This window comes from Neomonachus schauinslandi, chromosome 3, assembly GCF_002201575.2.
Source record: "Neomonachus schauinslandi chromosome 3, ASM220157v2, whole genome shotgun sequence".
Classification (NCBI taxonomy): Eukaryota; Metazoa; Chordata; class Mammalia; order Carnivora; family Phocidae; genus Neomonachus; species Neomonachus schauinslandi.
This window is the reverse complement of record NC_058405.1, coordinates 171,493,747-171,516,331: the sequence shown is the minus strand read 5'-3', so window position 1 is coordinate 171,516,331 and position 22,585 is coordinate 171,493,747. Positions and strand designations below refer to the sequence as shown.

The 22,585-nt window shown below is 37.1% G+C and overlaps 1 protein-coding gene and 1 pseudogene across 5 annotated transcripts in view; one reads left to right on the top strand and one right to left on the bottom strand.

The window, feature by feature from the left end:
• Window positions 1-22,585, bottom strand: part of ATIC (5-aminoimidazole-4-carboxamide ribonucleotide formyltransferase/IMP cyclohydrolase) — a 23,732-nt gene extending 1,147 nt beyond the window's left edge. The window contains exons 1-14 of one of the 5 annotated variants that reach the window (XM_021703287.1): window positions 22,457-22,585; window positions 22,024-22,150; window positions 21,201-21,277; window positions 20,004-20,070; window positions 14,908-14,996; window positions 14,215-14,366; window positions 13,746-13,902; window positions 11,134-11,259; window positions 10,269-10,376; window positions 9,357-9,442; window positions 8,137-8,226; window positions 5,931-6,059; window positions 2,195-2,287; window positions 1,264-1,446 (exon numbers count right to left, since the gene is read on the bottom strand). In XM_021703287.1, the coding sequence (XP_021558962.1) occupies window positions 1,264-1,446; window positions 2,195-2,287; window positions 5,931-6,059; window positions 8,137-8,226; window positions 9,357-9,442; window positions 10,269-10,376; window positions 11,134-11,259; window positions 13,746-13,902; window positions 14,215-14,366; window positions 14,908-14,996; window positions 20,004-20,070; window positions 21,201-21,277; window positions 22,024-22,150; window positions 22,457-22,475 (1,503 nt within the window). In that variant the 5' untranslated portion in view covers window positions 22,476-22,585. Of the gene's footprint in view, window positions 1-1,263; window positions 1,447-2,194; window positions 2,288-5,930; window positions 6,060-8,136; window positions 8,227-9,356; window positions 9,443-10,268; window positions 10,377-11,133; window positions 11,260-13,745; window positions 13,903-14,214; window positions 14,367-14,907; window positions 14,997-20,003; window positions 20,071-21,200; window positions 21,278-22,023; window positions 22,271-22,456 lie in introns of those variants that run through there. The other 4 variants (XM_044913397.1, XM_044913396.1, XM_021703288.2 and 1 more) reach the window with 4 other exon arrangements.
• On the top strand, window positions 17,047-17,659 carry LOC123324303 (annotated as a pseudogene).

Below are 22,585 nucleotides of genomic sequence, written 5' to 3'. Positions count from 1 at the left end.
GATCTACTTTATATCCCTGTGTCAAAGCAAGCAAACAGATGATGATGGATGCTCTAGAACTATATTTACACAGCCTCAAGTCTGTAGTTTTTTTTTTTTTTTTTAAGATTTTATTTATTTGTTTATTAGACAGTGAGCCAGAGAGAAACAGCATGAGAGGGGAGAGGGTCAGAGGGAGAAGCAGGCTCCCCGCTGAGCCGGAAGCCCCATGTGGGACTCGATCCCAGGACTCCGGGATCATGACCTGAGCCAAAGGCAGTCGCTTAACCAACTGAGCCACTCAGGCGCCCAAGTCTATAGTCAATCTTAACAGACGAATCAAGATATGACTCATGGTATTCATATTTTAAAAAAGGTGCTTCCATTTTGGATGATTATTTGGCTTAAACAATGTACTTTTAACTCTTGTTCACATACATATAAAGCTTCTTCCAGAACTACGAGCAGGATTTTGCTAGGTAATATTAAACAGGGAAATACAAATATTAAAGTAAAAAAAGAAAAGCTTATATGTTGTTAAGTACTTTATGGTTATAAGGCATATTCTTCAATGACATTTATTATGTCATGGATTCCTGTCCCTGAATTTGTAGACAAGGTAGTTTGGTCAACTCACCCGCTCAGAAGACCATCGAGAGTCTGATTACCAGACTTCTCTCTTTTGTTTTCCATATAGGATTAAGCACTTTCTATGTCCAAAAATGGGGCTAAATTCTGTATTTTTGGTAGGCTACTTGATAGTTGTAATTTTACTGCTCTCATATACCTTCTTTAAAACTGAAGACATTAAAGAACACAAAATGTAACAAAAATATACAGTTGTTAAAGGCACTGGTAGAAAATGTGGGGGGAGAAGACCCTGATTACCTATCAGATAATTTTTATTTCGTGTTGAATACACACCTATCATGTAGCAAGCATCATGCTTGGCACTGTGACAGAAACATCAAGATAGGTGACAAAAGAGACCCTGCCGTCAAAAGCTCAAAATCAACAGGGGAAGTATAAACATATAAAACTAAACCAATGGTTATAATTTAAAAACACAGGGAAGGTCTGTGGGGTCAGAAAGGGATGAAGAACTGTGAACAAAGTTAAAGGCAAGACAATGAAGAATTGTTAAGTTTAGAATTACAATTTTAGACAATGTAAAATTTCAAGAAAAATACCATTTTCTCTCAGCAGTGATGAAGGTAGTCTGTTACAGAAAAAGGTGAGCATACCAGTATACTCTACCCACAAACCCAATGACAAGACTTTTACCTCGCCAATGGTTCCAGTAACATACTGATCAATGGCATTGGAGATTTCTGCTCTCTTCACTCCAGTTTTAAACTTCATTGAAAGCACCTGTGGATGATGTCTAAGCCACCAATAGTTTGCTTTATCCCCTGCAAGGCGTGTGCAGTGTATTCGAGACTGCTGTCCTGCTCCAATGCCAATAACCTGAAGAACATGAACAGTAAGATGAATAAGGGCTCCCAATGCTGCTGAAGCTATGGTAAAACCAGAACCAGGTTAGTCCAGAGTCAGAAGAGGCCCCAGTGATGAGCTAGCTTGGTCCTGCATTCTATGGCTCAGCGCACTAGAAAACAAGTTAAATACCTTGCTTAAGTAACATCAGCAACAAACGTTCAATATCTTGATTGTGGTAGTGGTCACATAACTTGGGACATGTGTTTTAGGAAATTTGGGAAATTTATACATAATTTGGGAAAACTTCAAAACTTATGTCTCAGTAAACCAGATTTTAAAAGATCACATTAACTTGCAGTCTACAGATTCTTGGTAAAGTGACCTTAGAAATATATGTGAAAATACCCAACAAGCTGCAAAAACACTGAATAATGGGTGGCAGTAACATTCTTTACTGTCTTCACTAGAAATACCACACCAATCAGGAGGAGGGGAGTGAATAAACTAGTTTTATAGCAGCTATTAGAGTCCCACTAATCCAAATGTGTCAACTCAGTCTGAGCCAAGAAGCAATATGACCAATTTTAATACGTTGTTCCAAAGACAGTTTGTGATCATCACTAGCTTTAACAGTCCCCTATGTTACTGAGTAAATACTGACAAACCCAGAGGAGAAAGAGTGGGCAGATTTTCCTTTCCAAGCAGTCTAGGACCTGAGGGATGAGTATCATTTTGTAAAACAACAGTCTGCCCCAAGTGGGTCTGAGAGTTTGGTTACCTGACCATTCTTGGCATAGCACACGGAGTTAGACTGCGTGTACTTCACAGCAATGGTGGCTACAATGAGGTCTCTGAGCGCAAACTCTGGCAACTGAAAAAACACAGGATGGTCAACTGCATCAGACTTTTATAACTCCGTTTAAGCATCTTACATGTTACTTATTTTAACACACCTATAATATAGTTGTATCTCTCAAAGGACAAAATGAAATGAACCGTTCATAGGAAACTCTACTATAGTTTTACTGAACACAACAATCAACATTCAACATATTTGTCGTGGAACTCAGCAGTGCCTAATGCATCACAGACTCAGACTAATGCCATTTGCAGCGACTCAGGCTGAAGCCTGTTTACACACCACACTAGTTACAAAATACCATATCCACCCCAAACTGACAAATAACAACTTTTTTCAACCACAGAACCAAGAAACATATATGCAAACATGATAAAATTTATGTTCAGAAAAAACACTGAGAATAATTTTCACAGACATTACAAACAACTGTGATGCCCATATACAGCCAAGGCTGTTCAGGAAAAAACAAATTAGGATCATTTTCTGCTCTGTCTAGAAATTCTAAGTAGAAACTATTCAAAAATACTTGTGATGATAAATTAGACCTCATCAAAATTAAAACTTCTGTTCTCCAAAAAAACCTGTATTAAGAGGACAAAAAGACAAGCTACAGACTGGGGGAAAATATATGCAAACCATGTATCTGAAAAAGAACCAGTATCTAAAATACGTAAAGACCTCTCAAAACTCAGTGACAAAAGCAATCTAATTAGAAAATGGGCAAAACACATCAAGAGACATATCACTAAAAAGGATACACAGAAGGCAAATAAATACGAAAAAACACCCATCATTAGCCACTAGAAAATGCTAACTAAAATCATGAGATACTGCCACATACCTAACTAAAGAAAAGAGACAACACTAAAAGCTAGTAAGAATGCAGAGACCTGGATCACTCATATGTTGCTGGTGTAAAATGTAAAATGGCAGAGGCTCTCTGGAAAACAGTTTGGCAGTTTAAAATACTAAATATGCAACCACGATACACCCAGCAGCCACCAATTACACTCCTGGGCCTTAATAACAGAGAAAGGAAAACTTCTATTCACAAAAAACCCATTCATGAATGTACACTGAATGAAAATTATAAAAGGGGGAACAGATTAGATGTTACCCAAGGTTAAGGAGGCGGTGGAGGGAGGAGGGAAATGAGTGTCATTTTAAGAGGGCAACACGAGGGATCCTCATGGTCGTGGAAATGTTCTTTCTGTGCCTTAACTGCATCACTATCATTATCATGTACTATAGTTTTGCAAGACATTACCACCAGGGGAAATGGGGCAAAAGGTACACAGGAATTCTTAACAGTGCATGTTGAACCTGCAATTTTCATTTTGATCTCAAAATTGAAAGCTCAATCAAAAAACACTATTAGAATTTCTTAAGAAGCTGTTATTCTAAGATAGTATTAATGTAGTATATCCTTTCTTATCTGTATCTGCTGTTTAAGATACCAACTATACATTTTATTCTTTTAGTTCTAAGAAAGATTAATCACATAAACCAGCTTTCCTACAGGTCTGCCTTGAAATGCAACCCTGGTATTCTGAGTTAGGATCAAGAAATATGAGACATTTCAAGGGGGGGATGGGGTGGGTGTTGGAATGAGGGACACAAATAGTTTAAACAAATTAAAGCATTATTTAAGAAAAATGGAAGAGAAAATAATTCAAGCATGTTCGCTAATGCTTAATACACACTCCTGCTTCTCCCACTGTTCTGATACCTGAAAGAATTTTGAGGCTGACATGTTAACAAAACACTGCTTTAAAAGAAAAGGGGAATCTAAAGAAAGATAAAACCATCACTCATGCTTGAGCTTCCAAATTTCTAATTAAAAATACATATGAAACAAGTAGAGAAAATTTTAGATAAAAAATGAATTAAAACCATACCTCACTCCTTGTAAAAAAACATCCAAGTTAGCACAGCCAGGGGCACAAAACCTATCAAATACTGCTAAATTATTAGTCAGTCCAATACCTATAAACCTACAAGGAAAACTTAGAAAAGTAAGAGATTCAATAGTTAGGCAGAGCTATCAACACAGGTACCATGTAATCTAGGTCAATACTGTTTCAGTATTTTAAAAGATAAACTAACCAGCCAGATTAATAAAGTGTTAAAAATGGGGGGGGGGCTCATATTACTGTGAGCTGCTTACATACAGTAAGTAACATTGGTACAAAACACGGCTTCCATCTGGAAATCCCAGTACCTTATAGCCTTGATGAAAGGAGTAGACTGCAATGAATTTAAAGGTATTTCTACATGTGATGCCTACCATGTTCCTTTATACTTCAGGGCACCATTAATTTTCAAAAATAAAAATGTAAGAATATCTACTAAATCAACAAAGATCACGTCTTCAACACCATACACTTATTAACAGATTGAACTATTCCGATAAAGGTTTTAAAGCTTATTTTCAGCAATTCTACTTAAAGATGATGAAAACAAATACACCTCCTCATTTTCTATTTCTGTTACAAGGAGTGACTCGTTCACAGACCAACCCTTTTCTAGGAACAAACAGAAAAGCTCAACACCAAAGTAGTAAAATAGCAAGTACTGAGAGGCAAAGATCCCAGAGATAAAGGAAGTAAGAAGAAATGAGTGTGACCATCTATGCTTTTCGCCTCAAAGCATTTTCCAACTTGCAAGGCAATAAGCTAAATGGTAAAGGAACTGAGCACAACTCCTGGCAGTGTTACAGGACTAAGTGGCAAAAATGGAGTTCAGAGTACACCTAGTGACACCAGCAGACACTAGTGCTTTCAGCAAAATAGGGGTGAACCATAAACAGACCAGTCCTCACAAAGACTTAAGCCCAGATTCAAAAGAGCTTAATTCCTGCCAGGATAAAAATGATCTGATTGCCACCTTATCTGCCTGCCAAAAGAAGTCAGATCTTTCTGGAAGGAAAAAACACACCATCGAGACACTCAAAATATCTCTACGTTTTTTTTCACATTCAATGCTCAGCATTCAATCAAAAAATACCAGACATACCAGCAGACAAGACCACAAAACAATGTAAGCTACACATCTTAAGTACTGGGGGGGGGAGGGGAGAGCCAATGTTGGAACCAGCAAAAAAATCCTTCAAAACTGAAGGTCCAATTAAGAGATTTCAGAAAAGAAATACTAGTGCATCCATTTCCATATTATGTAACCTTGGGCAAATTTCTTAGCCGTAACTTATGGCACAATTTTGTGATCTTTACAATAGAGATGATAGTAATCACCCACCACCAGTCCCCACATAGAGTGCTATGCATATTAAATGATAGAATACATGTAAATATGTGGGAAAAAAAAAATCACACTATCATTCTAGAAGTATGTCCTTCCTAAAAGATGACAAACAGCCCAAGAGCAAAAACTTGACCACATGAAACACTGATCATAGTACTGAAAATGGAAACAAAATATCTATCAGAGTACATCTATACATGGATTGCCATGTGGCCTTTCAGATGAAGATATAGATCTATATTTGTTGATATAGAAACATATTTGTAGCTTAGTGCATGGAGAAAAGGCAAGTTACAGAATTATATGGGCCTTAATAAATACATAAGCTTATAAATATTAAAAACAGACTTACTGCATTACTAGCATTCAGTTCAGATATTTTCAAACTTACATCTTTATTCTTGGTCACAACGTTGCTAAATAATGACCTGTCAATGACACCATTATTTCTCTTCTGACTTAAACGAAGACCAAAGAGAGTTCGAACTTCGTTTTCATCTGGATTGTAGGACTGATCCATCTAAAACAGAAATTTAGAGTCACAAGTAGTATTTCTACAACCTTCAACATTTTTCGCTTAATTTACGTACAAAAAAAAATCATTATAGCAAGATCGTATACATTTTTTTCTAATTTAAGCATGTGTAAGATCACTTCAGTAAAGGTATAATAGAATCGCCAGGCACTAATATTTTGTTCTAAAAAATTTTATAGGTTTACAACCCTGTGGTGTTTTATAACAACATATTAAAACCAATGATTCCAGGGACAGCATTTCTGGTTATACTAACTGAAACCATTGTCTGTATCTTCCTTTTGGAAATCAGCAGATAAAAACAGATCTGCTAAAAAAAACAGGTAGTGGCATAAAAAATAAATTCTAGTTTTCCCTTCTTTCTAATAATCTACTACAAAATACAGAGCTAACACTTGAATTAAATAGTTAAAAGGGGGAAAGCAACATTTGGAGTCGAGATGTTTGTTATTTAAAATGGAACATATGTCTTTTTCTTTTTTAAGTAATCTCTACGCCCAACGTGGGGCTTGAATTCACGATCCTGAGATCAAGAGTCACCTGCTCTACTAACTGAGCCAGGCAGGCATCCCGGGAATATATGTCATTTGTTGCTATCTTCCTCTTACAAATTTTGAACTGAAAAGATATTAAGACTTGAGAATAATCTGCATAAGACTACTCTCTCCCAAGTGATACTTGACAGTATCTCTTCATTTATCCTTTGAATGATCTTTGATTTAGAAAGCACTGATATCGGGCACCTGGGTGGCTCAGATGGTTAAGCGTCTGCCTTCGGCTCAAGTCATGATCCCAGGGTCCTGGGATCGAGCCCCGCATCCGGCTCCCTGCTCCTTGGGAGCCTGCTCCTCCCTCTGCCTCTCTCTCTCTCTGTCTCTCATGAATAAATAAAAATGAAAAAAAAAATCTTTAAAAAAGAAAGCACTGATATCTATAACTTATAAGCAAGACCTCATATTAATTCTTCCTAATTTGTACTTTCTTCAATTCCAAAATGTTCCTTTTTCCTCTGTATTATCAGATTTCTAAAATTGGGATGTGCCTTCCCTATTAACTGATGTCAAAAGAAACTTGTCACACTAGCCAGATATAGGAATAGTTATTTCATAGTTATAATTATGTGTCCATGTGCAAACTTGGCTAAACTCTCAAATAATATATTGGGGGAAGGCCCAGTGTAATCTTTTGACATCTTCAAATGTGATGCTGTCAGGTGAAGAGGTCACGATGATGAATTCAAGGTTTGGAAAACATTCTCCACAATGACACATGTAACTATTAAACAGAGCCATAAGTACTTAATATCCTTAAAAAAGACTTAAGAAACTGAAGAATACAGCCTCAGCTGACCGAACGGCTGAACTTACAATGAAGGGCCTTAGAGGAAAAGTATGTATATTTAATATAGTATTTTTTTCTTCTTTCCTTGAAAAGCTGCCATGGAATCTGTGGTGTGTCACAATTAATGGTATCTTACAATGAAGGCTATATACTTAGAACTTTCAGTATATGGAGTTAGTATTCCACAAATTTTTTGACATCAGCACTTTCCATAAAACAGCTTTAGGAATTTTTATTTTAATTCAAATAATTCTTTGCTTTATCCATGTACAATCTTAGACTTGTGTCAGTGGGAAAAAACAACAACAAAAAAAGAAAAAAATACAAATATTTGCTGAAAAGTACAACTATTTCAGGAAGGATGAGCAAGAAACTTAAAATATTAGTTACTTTTAAAGACGTAACAGAGTAGCAGAAGGGGAGGACAGGGAGACTTTTCATCAATAACACTTAATACCTTTTGGATAGGAAAGCATGTATATGTATTAACTATTTTCTTAAAAATTTAAGATTTAAAACTAAGAGTAAGGAAGCTCTCCTCATCTAAAACCCAAAAATTAACAATAAGGGAAAAGAAAATTATAGGATTAAGAATTAAAGAAACCTCAGTAAAAAAGGATAAATTAGAAGGTTTTCACCATAAAGGAAAGATTAAATATGGGAGAAAAGAAACACAAAATAAAAAAGTAAATTACCGTTTTTAAACATGAATTAAACTAACCTGAAGAACACAGTAACTCCCATTTTTCTTTTTAGAAAGTATTTTCAAAGCTTCATCTTCATATCCTGGGGCAACAATACCATCAGATACCTATAAATGTATTAAACATTAATTTCTACTTTCAAAAATTAGGGAACACTTCTTAACCAATCTAAACATAATTATCTGTCTTAATGCAGCAGCATTTTCTTGTTTCTACCTCCAAGAGATAATGCTAATACCTGTACTCGGTAAAGATAAGCCTATGTTAGAATACAGCTTTGTACAGCTAACTTTATCTCATTTGCTATCCTTTCAGGGTTTCTGGTTGTTTGTTTCAGTTTTAACTAAGAACATAAAAACGATTCACTCTAATACCTTAGGAAGAAAACAATTTTTCACTATTCTGTTCATGGAGTGGTGTTTTGCACCAGAAAAAGCATGTTGGAGTCCCCAGTCTGCCAGTACCAGGCAAAATGACCTTAGGCAAAGCAAGTTCCACAAGAGCAAGACATGGGGATCAGATTATACCTCTGCTAATAACCTTAGGCAAGGCAAGTAACTCAACAGCAAGTCAAAGGGATCAGATTTAACATCTCTGAAAGAAAAGTCATAGTTCATACTACAAAGCCTTGTGCTATAACATAAAACGCAGCAGGTCAGCTCCACTGTGGGTGGGGATGATAGTGGTCATGGGAAGAATCCCTAAAACAACTAAATATCATCAAGCCCATGTAGCCTTCATTTCCACCTGTTTTCCCTACAAGCTAATCTGAGCTACTTTTTTTCTGTCTCCTCGTCCCCAAATCCCACCTTTCTGGAATCCTTATTTGGTATTCAACTGATGAGGGCTAGTTTTTCAAATCCTCCCCTACATATCTTTTATTACAGACCTACAAAGGTTTACAGTAAGGCTCAATATTACATAGCCAAGATAGCATTCTCTGCTCTTTAGAAACAATTTTGGCATTAAGATAATGACTATTACAGAAAAAAAACCAACTAAATATATAAATTAAAACATAATAATAGCAAAATATCCATTTGAAACATTCATTAAATCTCAAAATTACAATTCAGTCAAGGATTCATGTTCTACATAAAATATAAACATTCTGAACAATAAACTTAACTAATTTACAGGTGGTATACATAAAAAAGTTATGCTTTCAATGAATACTAGGAATAAATAGAACTTTACTCAGTTATGTATGGATCAATCCTCAGGAACGTCCACTAACCTCTCTGGAGATAATTTTGGCAGTAGGGACATCACAAACATCAGATAATGCAACAAAATCACCAAAGGAAGACATCCTATCAGCCCCTATAAATAAAAATTAAAATGAGGTATGTATCACAAATATCCCTGCACAGAAAAAGATGTTTAAAAAACCCCAATGTGATCATTTAAAATCCATTCCTCTAAATAGAACTTTATTGTTTAAGATCTAAATAATAGATTAATAAGTCATTTAAACTGAAACAATCATAACAAAGTATTCTTTAATTTTACCCTCTAGGCAAACTTCTGGAAGGGCCTGATAACAAACATTTTTTGTTTTGCAGGCATATGGTCTGTTATACCTACTCAGCTCTGCAGTTCTAGAAATCAGCCACAATGACAAAGGGACATGGCAGTTCCAATCAAACTGTATTTACAAAAACAGGTGGCAGGCTGTATTTACTTAGCACATGCGCCATAGTATGCCAACCCCTACTACAGAAGATCAACCGTGCTATCAAGTTTCTCGATGATCTTCTGAAAATGTTACAGTAATATTCACAGGTTATTAACCTCATGAATTAGATATTTCTGAAATATATAAAATACAACTCTAACCATATTCAGTGTAGTTAAAATAGCCACATAATTTTAGTCATATATTAACAATACAAACGCATTCAATAGCCTAATATGAAATAGGATGCACCAAATTCCAATTTTGTTTCCATTTATTACATGAAAATCCACACACTTTTATAAACAAATTTATTCCAAGGCACTCATATAGTCATTCGTAAGTATTAATAAAAAACAAATTAAAGATAATTTGAAATCTGAAACAAAGAATATTACTACTTTATTCTACTTAGGATAAAATATTGTTTTTTCTCTTTTAAGAACAAACAAACTCTATTAAAGTTCTGACCTCTTGCTCTTGCATATGCAGTTGATATGGGTGTAAGGGTTTTATACAGATCATAGACCATGCAGACTTTGGCCTCATCTTCACTGAGTGGAATTCCAACAGCAGCACCTGGTACAGAAAACCATAAAATAAACCTCCAAGTCTCAAGTTACTAGTTATCCTCTCCTAAATCAAGACAACATTTTTCTTAGCATCTAGTCCATACAGCATAATTTCTAGTGCCTATGCCAAATTAAACAAACATCTGGTCAGATAATTAAACACCAAAAATACAGTTGCAGGGGAGGAGGGAGGGGGGAATCTTTTCTCTCCGGCTTCTGGAAACAACTACTGAGTCTGCCAGCACCATGCATGTGTACAAAGCTAGTTTACTTCATTAAGGACTCTCTCTCCACCCTGCTTGATACCACATACCATTTATTTCTTCCCTGTTTATATCAATTTAATATCAAATAAATATCAAAAAACTATGTATTAGAGTTGATTTAGACACAGAAGCAAAAAGGTATCTCATACAATGGCTATAAAGTTACGATAAGGTGTCACAAGAACTTCTTTATGTGGAAAAATAGTCATATTGCATTAAGCCATTTTACTTTATTTTTTACATTTCCACTGCAAAAAAGTGATTTCTTAATCCTCCTATCTCACAGTGATGTTATACAATTATGTATATGTAAATAACAGATACATGTTATTACCAGATTTTGTCACGTTACTATATTGAAACTGTTAACAGACTCCACAAAAGTGGTTTGAGACTTTAGAAAATGTCTATATTCACATTAGAACATGTCAATTCTTTCTAAAATCAAAAAGAAGGCATTCTGAACAGTTCCAGCGCATTCCAGAGATAGTGCTTTACCTGCTGGGCTGACATGTTTGAAAGAGGCAGCGGCTGGAATGCCTAAAGCTTCTTTGAGTTCCTTCACCAGCTGCCAGGCATTCAAAGCATCACACAAGTTTATAAATCCAGGGGCTCCATTTAGAACTACATATAGAAACAAAATACATTATCAAGCAGGATCAATAAAATCAGATATATGTACATTTCTGTAAAATAACATATGTCAAGGCTGCACAAATGTTTTCAGAAAAGTATAATTAAGAGGCAAATACATATACACAAATATAAAAGAACTTGATGAAAAAAGAACAAAACACTAGAGCCTAAGCCTGCCTCACCAAAAAAAAAAAAAAAAAAAGACACACACTCTCTCTCTTCTCTCTCTCACATACATATGCTACTGGAGAAACCAACTCCAGTCAACCTAGAAATAAACCAACAGAGAATTCAGGAATGGGAGAAAGAATGACAAGACCAGTGATCGACAGGGATCCACTTCAGTACAGAACTAAGATAACACAATCACGGCAATTACAGAAACAGTACAAAATCTAAGTTATAAACCTTGTCAATATAAGAATATTATTACAAGCTAATGAAAGAGCTGTGGGTGGGAGAAAATAAGGGGAAAAAAATAAGTTGGATTCTTCCTCTTTTATATGAAACTCAGTAGGCTCTGCCTAAAGTTGAAATGCCGTTAGAAAGATTACAACTTCCAAGTTTCTCATTGCCTATTTTCTTAACAATGGCAGGATTTTTTAGGAGCTATTATCTCTTGTGAATAAATTATAAACTCCGCACATACAAAAAAAATGAGGGCCAGTAATTAAAAACAAATTTACAACTGCATTTCCTTTGTGTTATCTTGGATGGTACACAGTTTTAAAAATAAACTTCGACAAGTATTTACTGAGTGCCTACCACAATGTTGGGGACTGTTATAGGTACTGGGGATATTACCAATGAATAAACTAGCTCCTCCCACATAGAGCTTATAGAAGAGGCATAGAAGAAACAAAATAGGCAATTAATAGTAAACAATAAGAGAAAATATTAGGTACTTATACAAACGAGTTGAAAACATGTCCACAGAAAAACCTATACTTGAATTTTTTAGCAGCTTTATTCATAACTGTCAAAAACTGTCTATTTCTGATGTCCTTCAAGAGGTGCATGGATAAACTAAACTAGGGTATATCCATATACAATGGAATATTATTAAACAGCAAAAAGAAATGAGCTCTCAAGCCCCTAAGACCATGGAGGAACCTTAAATGCATATTGCTAAATGAAACAAGCCAGCGTGAAAAGGCTATATACTGTATGATTCCAACCTTATGACGCTATGGAAACAATAAAAATATAAGTGGCTGCAGGAGTCAGGGAGGTAGAATGCAGGCAATTTTTAGGTGGTGAAGCTCTTCTGCACAATACTGTCAAGGTGGATACATGACATTACACATGTCAAATCCCAAGGAATATACAACACAAAGAGTGAGTCCTAATGTAAACAATGGACTTTAGTTAATAATAATGAATCACTACTGACTGGTTCATCAATTTTAACAAATGTACTAGACTAATGTAAGATATTAAAAGGGGAAACTGGGGAAAGAGGAGATCCAGAGGGAGGGAATGTCTGGGAACTCTCTGTACTTTCTGAGAAATTTTTCTGTAAATCTAAAACTACTTTATAAAATAAAGTCTATTATAAAAAAAAAGGGGGTGCCTGGGTGGCTCAGTCAGTTAAGTGCCCAACTCTTTTTTAAATTTTTTACTTCAATTTAATTAACATATACTATATTATTAGTTTCAGAGATAGAATTTAGTGACTCATCAGCTGCACAGAACACCCAGTACTCACTACTTTAAGTGCCCTCCTTAATGCCCATCACCCAATTACCCCATCCCCCCCCGCTCCAGCAATCCTGTTTCCTATAGTTAAGAGTCTCATATGGTTAGCCTGTTTTTGTCTTTATTTTTCCTTCCCTTCCCCTACGTTCATCTGTTTTGTTTCTTAAATTCCACATGAGTGAAATCATATGGTATCTGTCTTTCTCTGACCAACTTACTTCGCTTAGCGTAATACCTTCTAGTTCCACCCACATCGTTTATAAATGGCAAGATTTCGTTCTTTTTTATGGCTTGAGTAATATTCCATTGTATGCATATATAGTGTCTAACTCGTGATTTCGGCCCACTTCAGTTGGGCTGCCAGATCCATCATTCCAAGGAAATTGTTCTTGCAATTTTTCCCAGATCAAACAGTCGCTTATTTGTTCTCAGGAGCATTCCAAACCACTTAAAATCCTACAGGTTTTCCAGCCTTGTTTTCCTCTGCTGGTTCCTCCACTGCTTAACCTCTTCTGTGAAATCCATCCTGCCTGTTTTACATTTCCAAAGTCATCTATATGCCAAAGACATTCCAAACTCTATCTCCAGCCTGACCTCTTTCCGGAACCCCTAATTATCTCACAAGTCCACCTGGCATCTCAAACTTCAGGTGGCTATAAAAGGCATTATGTAATTTACTTTATCTTCTCAACGTGAGCCACATCAGATACAATACAGAGAAAGACACGCACACCCCCAGACACAACAAACTATGCCACGTAACACACAGCCCTTACCTGTGATGGGAAGCTTGGGCTTCAGTGTGTATAACTGGGCAGGAGTTTGATGAGGGTTCATTCCATACCTCAAAGGCATCTGAGATATTCCTTTACTATACTGTCTCCTGAAGTAATCTGAAATAGCTTCATCATATTGTGCTGTATGAGTGAAAGCCTACAAAAAGTGTTAAGTTTTGTGAAACACCAGCAGCACTTACCAAAGCGGGCACAAGAGGGTCTTAGGTAGCACACAACAAACTACACTCTTTGTCCACACATATGACTGTGCAGGAAAGACACTCAATAACACTAAAAACACAACGAATCGTTCTCTTTCCGAGTCTCTTTCCATCTTTTTGATATTATACCTCTGTAATACTTGGGTCTCTTCATTTATAGGAAAAGGATAGCAGCTCCAAGGAGACCCGTGAAAATTGAATACCATCTGGTTTGGCAAACACTGCACTGGATAGAAGTGCATCCCTACCTTCAAGGCTAACTGGCGTCTAGTCTCCAAGGAGGTGTCTTTGCTGTCAGAGCTTTGCAGCTCCGTGGACACGGCCACATAGTCCTCGGGGTCACATACGACTGTCACTCGAACGTGGTTTTTGGCTGCTGCTCTCAGTAGGGTTACTCCACCTTGGGAGAACAAAAAACAATTTGTATTTCCATGAGTTTAACCTCCTTCAAATAAAGTTACTGTACACATACTTCTAATTTTTGACTTAAAAAATAAGGAAAACATACCTGAGATGAATCTCTACACAAAGTAATAGCTTAGGAAATATAGATGAATTACAATCACCCCAGAACACAGTCTGGGAGCAGTAATGATTTTCTGCTCCCTCAATATTCTGATTCTGGGTGAACATCAAAACAAAATCTATTTTAAAATATAAATAGTGTTTGGGGTGTGTGGGTGGCTCAGTCAGTTAGGTGTCTGACTCTTGATTTCAATTCAGATCATGATCTCAGGGTTGTGAGATCAAGCACCATGTCAGGCTCTGGGCTCAGCGTGGGGTCTGCTTGTTCCTCTCCCTCTGCTCCTCCCCCCTGCTTGTGCTGTCTCTCGCTCTCTCACAAATAAATAAATAAAATCTTTAAAAATAAATAGTCCAAAAATAAATAAATAAAAGTAATCCTCCCCTATCAGTCTTCAAATATGGTTTTGCTGACTTACCAATATCAATCTGCTCAACAGCCTGTTCAACAGTTACATCAGGAGAAGCCACTGTCTTCACAAAGGGATACAGATTACAGACAACAACCCTAAACCAAAAAGGAATTTAGCTGTTGTTAGAAACCCAAACTTTATGGGGTTTACATATAAGTCAGTCACTAGCTTTAATGTGATCTAAAGATCACGTGAGTCTAAAGATCTAAAATATAAACTATAATCCTAGAATTTTAGAATTCTAAAAAGTAAACTGAAATGTCAGGAGTTCCCACTGTTGCATAACATAGTAAATAAAAGTGGCTTTGGTCAGCAGGTGCTCTCAAAACATTATTTCCCCAAAATCATATTGCAATGTTACTGCTTGGGTAAACTTATATAATCCAGCTACCCATTATATAATCCAGACATCAAAAAAAACATTTTAAAAAAAATTTTAACAGAAATGCAAAATACAAGGCTACAGATAACATCCTCATTTTGGAATATAATCACTTTTATCTACAACATTCAATTTTAGATTCTATTTCCAATGGGTCATGTACAATGATGAAAAATAACAGACCACTTTAAGGGTGAAATATTTCTTTGCTTGTTTTGTCTTCAGAGAGGTCATATACAATGATGTTAACAGGAGGTCCAAAAGAATAATTTAAAATACAGAACTAATCTAAAGTTAACAACCAGTAGAGTTCCATGCCTAGGCCTGCAATGTGAGGAGCTTTGTGGGCAGGTTCACACCCAGTGAAATAAGCACAACTGGTAAAAACTAATAAAAAAAGTAAAACAGAAGATGAGGGGGAATACTTCCCAATGCCTATAACCCTGATACCAAAACCAGACAAAATGTCACAAGAAAAATATAGACCAGTATCTTATGAATACAGACACAAAAATCCTCAACAAAATACTAGCAAACTGAAACCAACAAAATATAAAAAGAGGCATACACTACAGCCAAATATGGTTTACCCTAGGACTGTAAGGTTGGTTTAACATCTAAAAACCAGTTAATGTAGGAGCCCATTTCAATAAAACAAAGGACAAAAACCACCTGAGCACCTCAACAGATGCACAAAAAGCATGTGACAAAACTGAACACCCACTCATGATAAAAACACTCAACAAATTAAGAGAACTTGCTCAACATGATAAAAGGTATTTAAGAAAAACCCCCAAATCCACAGCTAACATTATATTTAAAGTTGAAAGACTGAATGCTTTCCCCTAAGTTCAGGAACAAGACAAGAATGTCGACTCTTACCACTGTACTGGAGGTTCTAGACAATCAATTAACAAAGAAAATTAAATAAAAAGCATCAAGATTAGAAAGGAAAAAATAAAGCTATCTCTATTAGTAGGTGACAGGATCTTGTATATAGAAAATCCTAAGGCATTTAACAAAAAAAAACTATTAGCACTGAGTTCAGCAAGGTTATAGGACATATGGTTAACCAAATTTATGTACATTAGCAATGAACAACCCAAAGTGCAATTAAGAAAACAATTTTACTAACGGTAGCATCAAAAACAACAAAAAAATGTTTAAGAATAAATTTAACAAAAGCGTTTAAGACTTGTATACTAAAAACTACAAAACACTGTTGAAAGAAATTAAAGAAAATCTAAACAAAAGGAAAGGCATTCCAGTTTATGGACTGGAAGACAATATTAGGATGGCAACCTCCCCTAAATTGATACACAGATTGAACGCAATCCTTAGGAAACTCCAACTCTGTTTTTCGCAGAAATGGGCAAGCTGATCCTAAAATTCACACTGAAATGCAAAGGATCCTGAATGCCCAAAACAATCCTGAAAAAGAAGAAAGTCGGAGGACTCACACTTCTCAATTTCAATATTTGCCACAAAGATACAATAATGATATGGGGCCAGCATAACGACAGATACAGATCAAATGTGCCAAGACCATTCAATGGGGGAAAGAAGTTTTTCCAACAGATGCTGGGAAAACTGGACAGCCACATGCAGAAGAATGAAGTCGGACACCCTAATTCACACCTATATAAAAAGTAACTTAAAAAAAATCAAAGACCTAAGCATAAGAGCTAAAACTAAAAAACTTACATTTTCACTATCTTGGATTATGCCATCGCTTCTTAGATATAACAGCAAAAGCTGTTTAGATGTATTATAGCTATTATAGATGTAAAAGCTGCAATGGAAGGAAGATAGTTCAAAAGAAGATTCTAGAAGTTTATATTGACAAAGGCATGAAGGATGGCCAGAAGATAACATTTCATGGTGAAGGAGACCAAGAACCAGGAGACAGTATCATTGTTTTAGATCCGAAGGACCGTGCTGTTTTATTCGGCGAGGAGAAGACCTTTCCACGTGTATGGACATATAGCTGGTTGAAGCACTGCATTGCTTTCAAAAGCCAGTATCTACTCTTGAACTATCGTCATCACCTCTCATCCAGGTCAAATGGTCAAGCATGGAGATATCAAGTGTGTGCTAAATAAAGGCATGCCAGTTTATCGTAGACCATATGAGAAGGGTCGCATAATCATCGAATTTAAGGTAAACTTTCCTGAGAATGGCTTTCTCTCTCCTGTTAAATTCTCTTTGCTGGAAAAACTCCTACCTGAGAGGAAGGAAGTAGAAGAGACTGATGAAATGGACCAGGAAGAACTGATGGACTTTGATCCAAATTAGGAAAGACGGCACCATTACAATGGGAAAGCCTATGAGGATGAATATCATCCCAGGGGTGGTGTTCAGTATCAAACCTCTTAATGGGGCTAGTGAGTAACGCTGCTGGCATTTTATATGCAGTAGTGAGTAAGTGAAGGGACTATAATCATAGCTCACTACTTGCTATTGTTTTTGTTTTAACATTCAACTATAGTAGTGTTTGAAAAGTTAAATGAAGAATAAACTCAAATATAAAAGCTCTGACTTTGCCCTGTATGTATGATGACTTCAGTGTGCAAGATACGTTTAATACTTGTAAAAACTACTTTTAAAAATCTCCCCTAGCGGAATCCTCCTACACTGTTGGTGGGAATGCAAGCTGGTGCAGCCACTCTGGAAAACAGCATGGAGGTTCCTCAAAAAGTTGAAAATAGAGCTACCATACAATCCAGCAATTGCACTACTGGGTATTTACCCCAAAGATACAAATGTAGGGATCCGAAGGGGTACGTGCACCCTGATGTTTATAGCAGCAATGTCCACAATACCAAACTGTGGAAAGAGCCAAGATGTCCATCGACAGATGAATGGATAAAGAAGATGTGGTATATATATACAATGGAATATTATGCAGCCATCAAAAGGAATGAGATCTTGCGATTTACAACGATGTGGATGGAACTGGAGGGTATTATGCTGAGCGAACTAAGTCAAAAAGAGAAAGACACGGATCATATGATCTCACTGATATGAGGAATTCTTAATCTCAGGAAACAAACTGAGGGTTGCTGGAGTGGGGGGTGGGGTGGGAGGGATGGGGTGACTGGGTGATAAGACACTGGGAAGGGTATGTGCTCTGGTAAGCACTGTGAATTGTGCAAGACTGTTGAATCTCAGATCTGTACCTCTGAAACAAATAATGCAATATATGTTAAGGAAAAAAAAAAAAAAGAAGATAGCAGGAGGGGAAGAATGAAGGGGGGGAAATCAGAGGGGGAGACGAACCATGAGAGACGATGGACTCTGAAAAGCAAACTGAGGGTTCTGGAGGGGAGGGGGGTGGGAGGATGGGTTAGCCTGGTGATGGGTATTAAAGAGGGCACATTCTGCATGGAGCACTGGGTGTTATGCATAAACAGTGAATCATGGAACACTACATCTAAAACTAAAATAATGTATGGTGATTAACATAACAATAAAAAAATTAAAAAAAAATCTCCCCTGGCATTTGTTAGGCCATACCTTGTAATTAATTTCAGCTCTATGTATATGAAACAGCTCAGACTGAAATGCTGTGTGTATGTATTGACTTCAGTGTATGACCCTTAATTGTTAAGCTATGAAGTTAAAACTTGTATTTAATAGGCAATCAGACAAAGAATTTGTAGAGAAGTGTTGGTCTATAGTTGAGTGGGATTCACTGTGATGCCTCTACATTTATTACCTCAACTGTTACTTGAGGATAGCATGCTATGTAATTTGGCCTGTAGTATCAATGACAGAAAGGATACCTCTCTAAAGAAGGGATTTATCATATGCTGCTGCTTGAGGGCTTGCACTTGTAGAACTGCATTCCCTTCTGCTGTGCCATCTTTTTTTTTTTTAATATATATTTATCAGTCCTGATTACACTTCTTTTCCTTCTCTTTGGACCATGATAAGCTTCAGAGTAGTGACTTCGGGAGCAGGGTAACTTAGAGTGAAGAGACATTTACGTGGAGAAGTTAATTTGCATGTATGAGATAGGAAGGCGTTTTTTAGGTATGTTACAGGCTTACTTTAAACCCTTTAACTTATGCTCCGAAGTAACTAATTTAATGTTGGCAGTATAGCAAATTATGATGAATAGCTTTAATTGTATGTTTTAAAAGTCATGCTCACAAGCTTAAATCTGGGTATCAGAATTAAGCAATTGAAATGTATGAATGTCTCCTTAATATACTGATTACAAAGCAAAAAAAAAAAAGAATGCTAATGAGCATGGGTTTTTTTGGGGGGGGTGATGAATATGTTCTAATATTAACTATGGTAATGGCTGCACAACTCTGAATATAATAACTACTACTGAATTGTAGATTTTAATTTGGGAAATTATATGGTATATGGGTTATATAGCTCAAGGAAATTATATACATTGAAAAGAAATATTGCTTATTTTTATGCAAGTAACTACACTGCTAATATGTACGAACATTTAGGTCATAATTTCCTTAAAAAATAAGGTTTTTTTAGTTTAAGTATGGGAATTTTGGTAGTATAAACTTAGTAAATTAAAAATGCTTATGTATATACAATGTCACACAGAAGGTATTCAATAAATGTTATAGTGAGTGAATAGGAAATTACACCTAATGTTAATCTTGGTCTTAAAAGGGAGGGCACCAGGTTTGGCATACTCATTGTCTTTGATCCTTAATGTATTAAAATTTTAACTTCCAATTTTTACCTTATAAAACTGAAATCAAGTCTGGCCATGTCAGCACTATCTTCTGGGATATTACGAGCCAAGATTCCTAATTTAACAAAGTTAAAGTATTAGGTTCAAAAAACACATCAGAATAAGATACTTCTTTCCAATATGGTCCCACCAATCAAGTTAAAGTCTCTAATACTGCCTAATCAAGAAGACAAAGAGCGAGTTAAAAATTTAGAGCGTATTTAAAAAGCTCTTGTAACAGTTCCTCATTCCCCCCCTTTTATTTTAAGATTTTTTATTTTCAAGTAATCTCTGTAACCTAACATGGGGCTTGAACTCACAACCCCAAGATCAAGAGCCATACACTCCACTCAGTCAGCCAGGTGCCCCCCTTACCCTCTTTAAAGCAACAAAATATAAAAGAATTTTCACATAACTGTTACCAGTTCCATTAACCTATGTGCTCCCATAAGTAAATGGCTTATCTGATGATCCTCCTCGGCCTAACAGACTTACATTCTGCCAAATTTTACTTTAACTGGTAAATTAGCAATATACCTGTTTCTCACCATTTTTGGTGGATACCATAATTTTTGTCTTAGATGAGCGAACTAAAGCACTTTGAAAAAGAATTCTTTTAAAAGACAGTTACAAGGGCACCGGGGTAGCTCAGTCAGTTGAACATCCGACTTGTGATTTCAGCTCAGATCATGATCTCAGGGTCCTGGGACTGAGCCCCTTGTCTGGCTCAAGCTCCTCGGGCAGTCTGCTTGGGATTCTCTCCCTCCCTCTGCCCCTCCCCACACTCAAGCGCACATGTGCATGCTCTCTCTCAAATACATAAATAAATCTTAAAAAAAAAAAAAAAGTCAGTTACACTGTGATACTTCATTCTAAGTTTGGATTGTAATAAGTCTTTTCACACATGAAGCTGAAACATTTTCATTAACTCCAGAAGAAAATATCACTCTAAATTAGTTATCAGATCAGGACTAATAGTGAGCAGAGGAAAACAATGTGAATCTATCGCATAATAAAGCAAACTAGATTTTAAACAGGTCCTAACATATGAACTTTAGCAGCAAATGTGACAAAACCAATACAGACTCACAGATAATTTCCTGAGCTTATGACCTGCCTTTTTCCTCATTTTATTCTACAAAGTAATCAACCAAAATATTCCTGAAGACCACAGATTGTTTTAAATTGAAAGTACCAACCACTTACCAGCATGGACTGCAGGATGCAAGGTTTTCACACGCCCCCCTAACATTTCAGGAAATCCCGTCAGCTCAGAGACATCTCTGAAAATAGATGAACTGAATATTGCTGTTTCTGCTGAACTGTCATTTTACACTATTCTAAAGCATCTTCCAAAATTACATCTACTGTCCTCATTTGGGGGGATTTTCCAGAGCCTGAATGTTCAGAATTCAGAAACTGAATCATATGCCATACATTCAATTGAGACGTAATTTAGCAGTACATACAAAAAGCACTAAAAATATCTTTATCTCAGAAACGGACTAAAGTAAAAACCAAGCATTTAGCTTTATGATTAAACAAACGTAAAGATGGTAAATCAAATGAGTGGGGAAATAAAAGATTGTCTTTTAATAAGGTGGTGTCAGTATTGGAATAATACTGGTTTAGCCCATATAAAGATAAATTCCCAATGAATAAAAGGTTTGAGCATTAAAAAAAAAATCATAGAACTACCAAAATTCAATACATGAGGGATGTACTCAAAGCATTAAACAAAAGATTAATAGATCTGTCTATGTAAAATGTGGCTGAGAAAGAGGGCTCTGAAATGGGGACTCCTGGGGTTTCACCCCTGAACTTAACTCCTCACTTAACTCTGTAAACTTGAGCACAAGTTACTACATCTCTCTGAGCCTCACTTTCCTCTTCTGTAACGGGGTAAGCGGTGTCGGAAGGGGGACATGACGTCTTTTTACTCACTGTGCCCGGGGGGCATGACTTTCCGGTGGACCGGATCACACTACGTTCCGATTGGGCTGAGCTTAAAAATTCAGTTGTGCCTTACCTGACTGCCAGACCCGCATCCCTGAGAGCTTTTGCAGTCCCTCCAGAGGCGATCAGATTCAAACCAACGGAAGTTAGGTTTCTGGCAAATTCCACAAGGCCCGTTTTGTCAGAGACACTAAATAAGGCTGAAACAGAAAACATTTTTCTCATCACTCGCAGTACAGGACATTAAGTCCTTCAAGGACTTGGGGGTGGGGGGAGGGGTCGGCTGGGAGGACAGTCGCGAATCTCGAGGCCATCACGGCGGCCCACACTGGCCAGGCCCAGCCCGGGGCCTCCCCCGGGTCAGACACCTCCGAGCCACGCTACCGCCAACCGGCCGCAGGGCTCGCAGTCACGCCACGCAACCCGCCGCCGCCATTGCGGGCTCGGGACGCCGCGAGGCAGGGGCGCCGCGGGCGGGGCTCCGGGAAGACGCGCGAGGGGCTCACCGAGCTGGCTGGGTGCCATGGCTGCGGGCGGCGGGGTCGGGGTCTGGGCCGAGCGGGGGCGGCAGCGGGGACGCCACGTGCGGAGGGGCGCCGAGTAGGTAGAGCGCGCGCGCGGGCGGACGGCGGGGC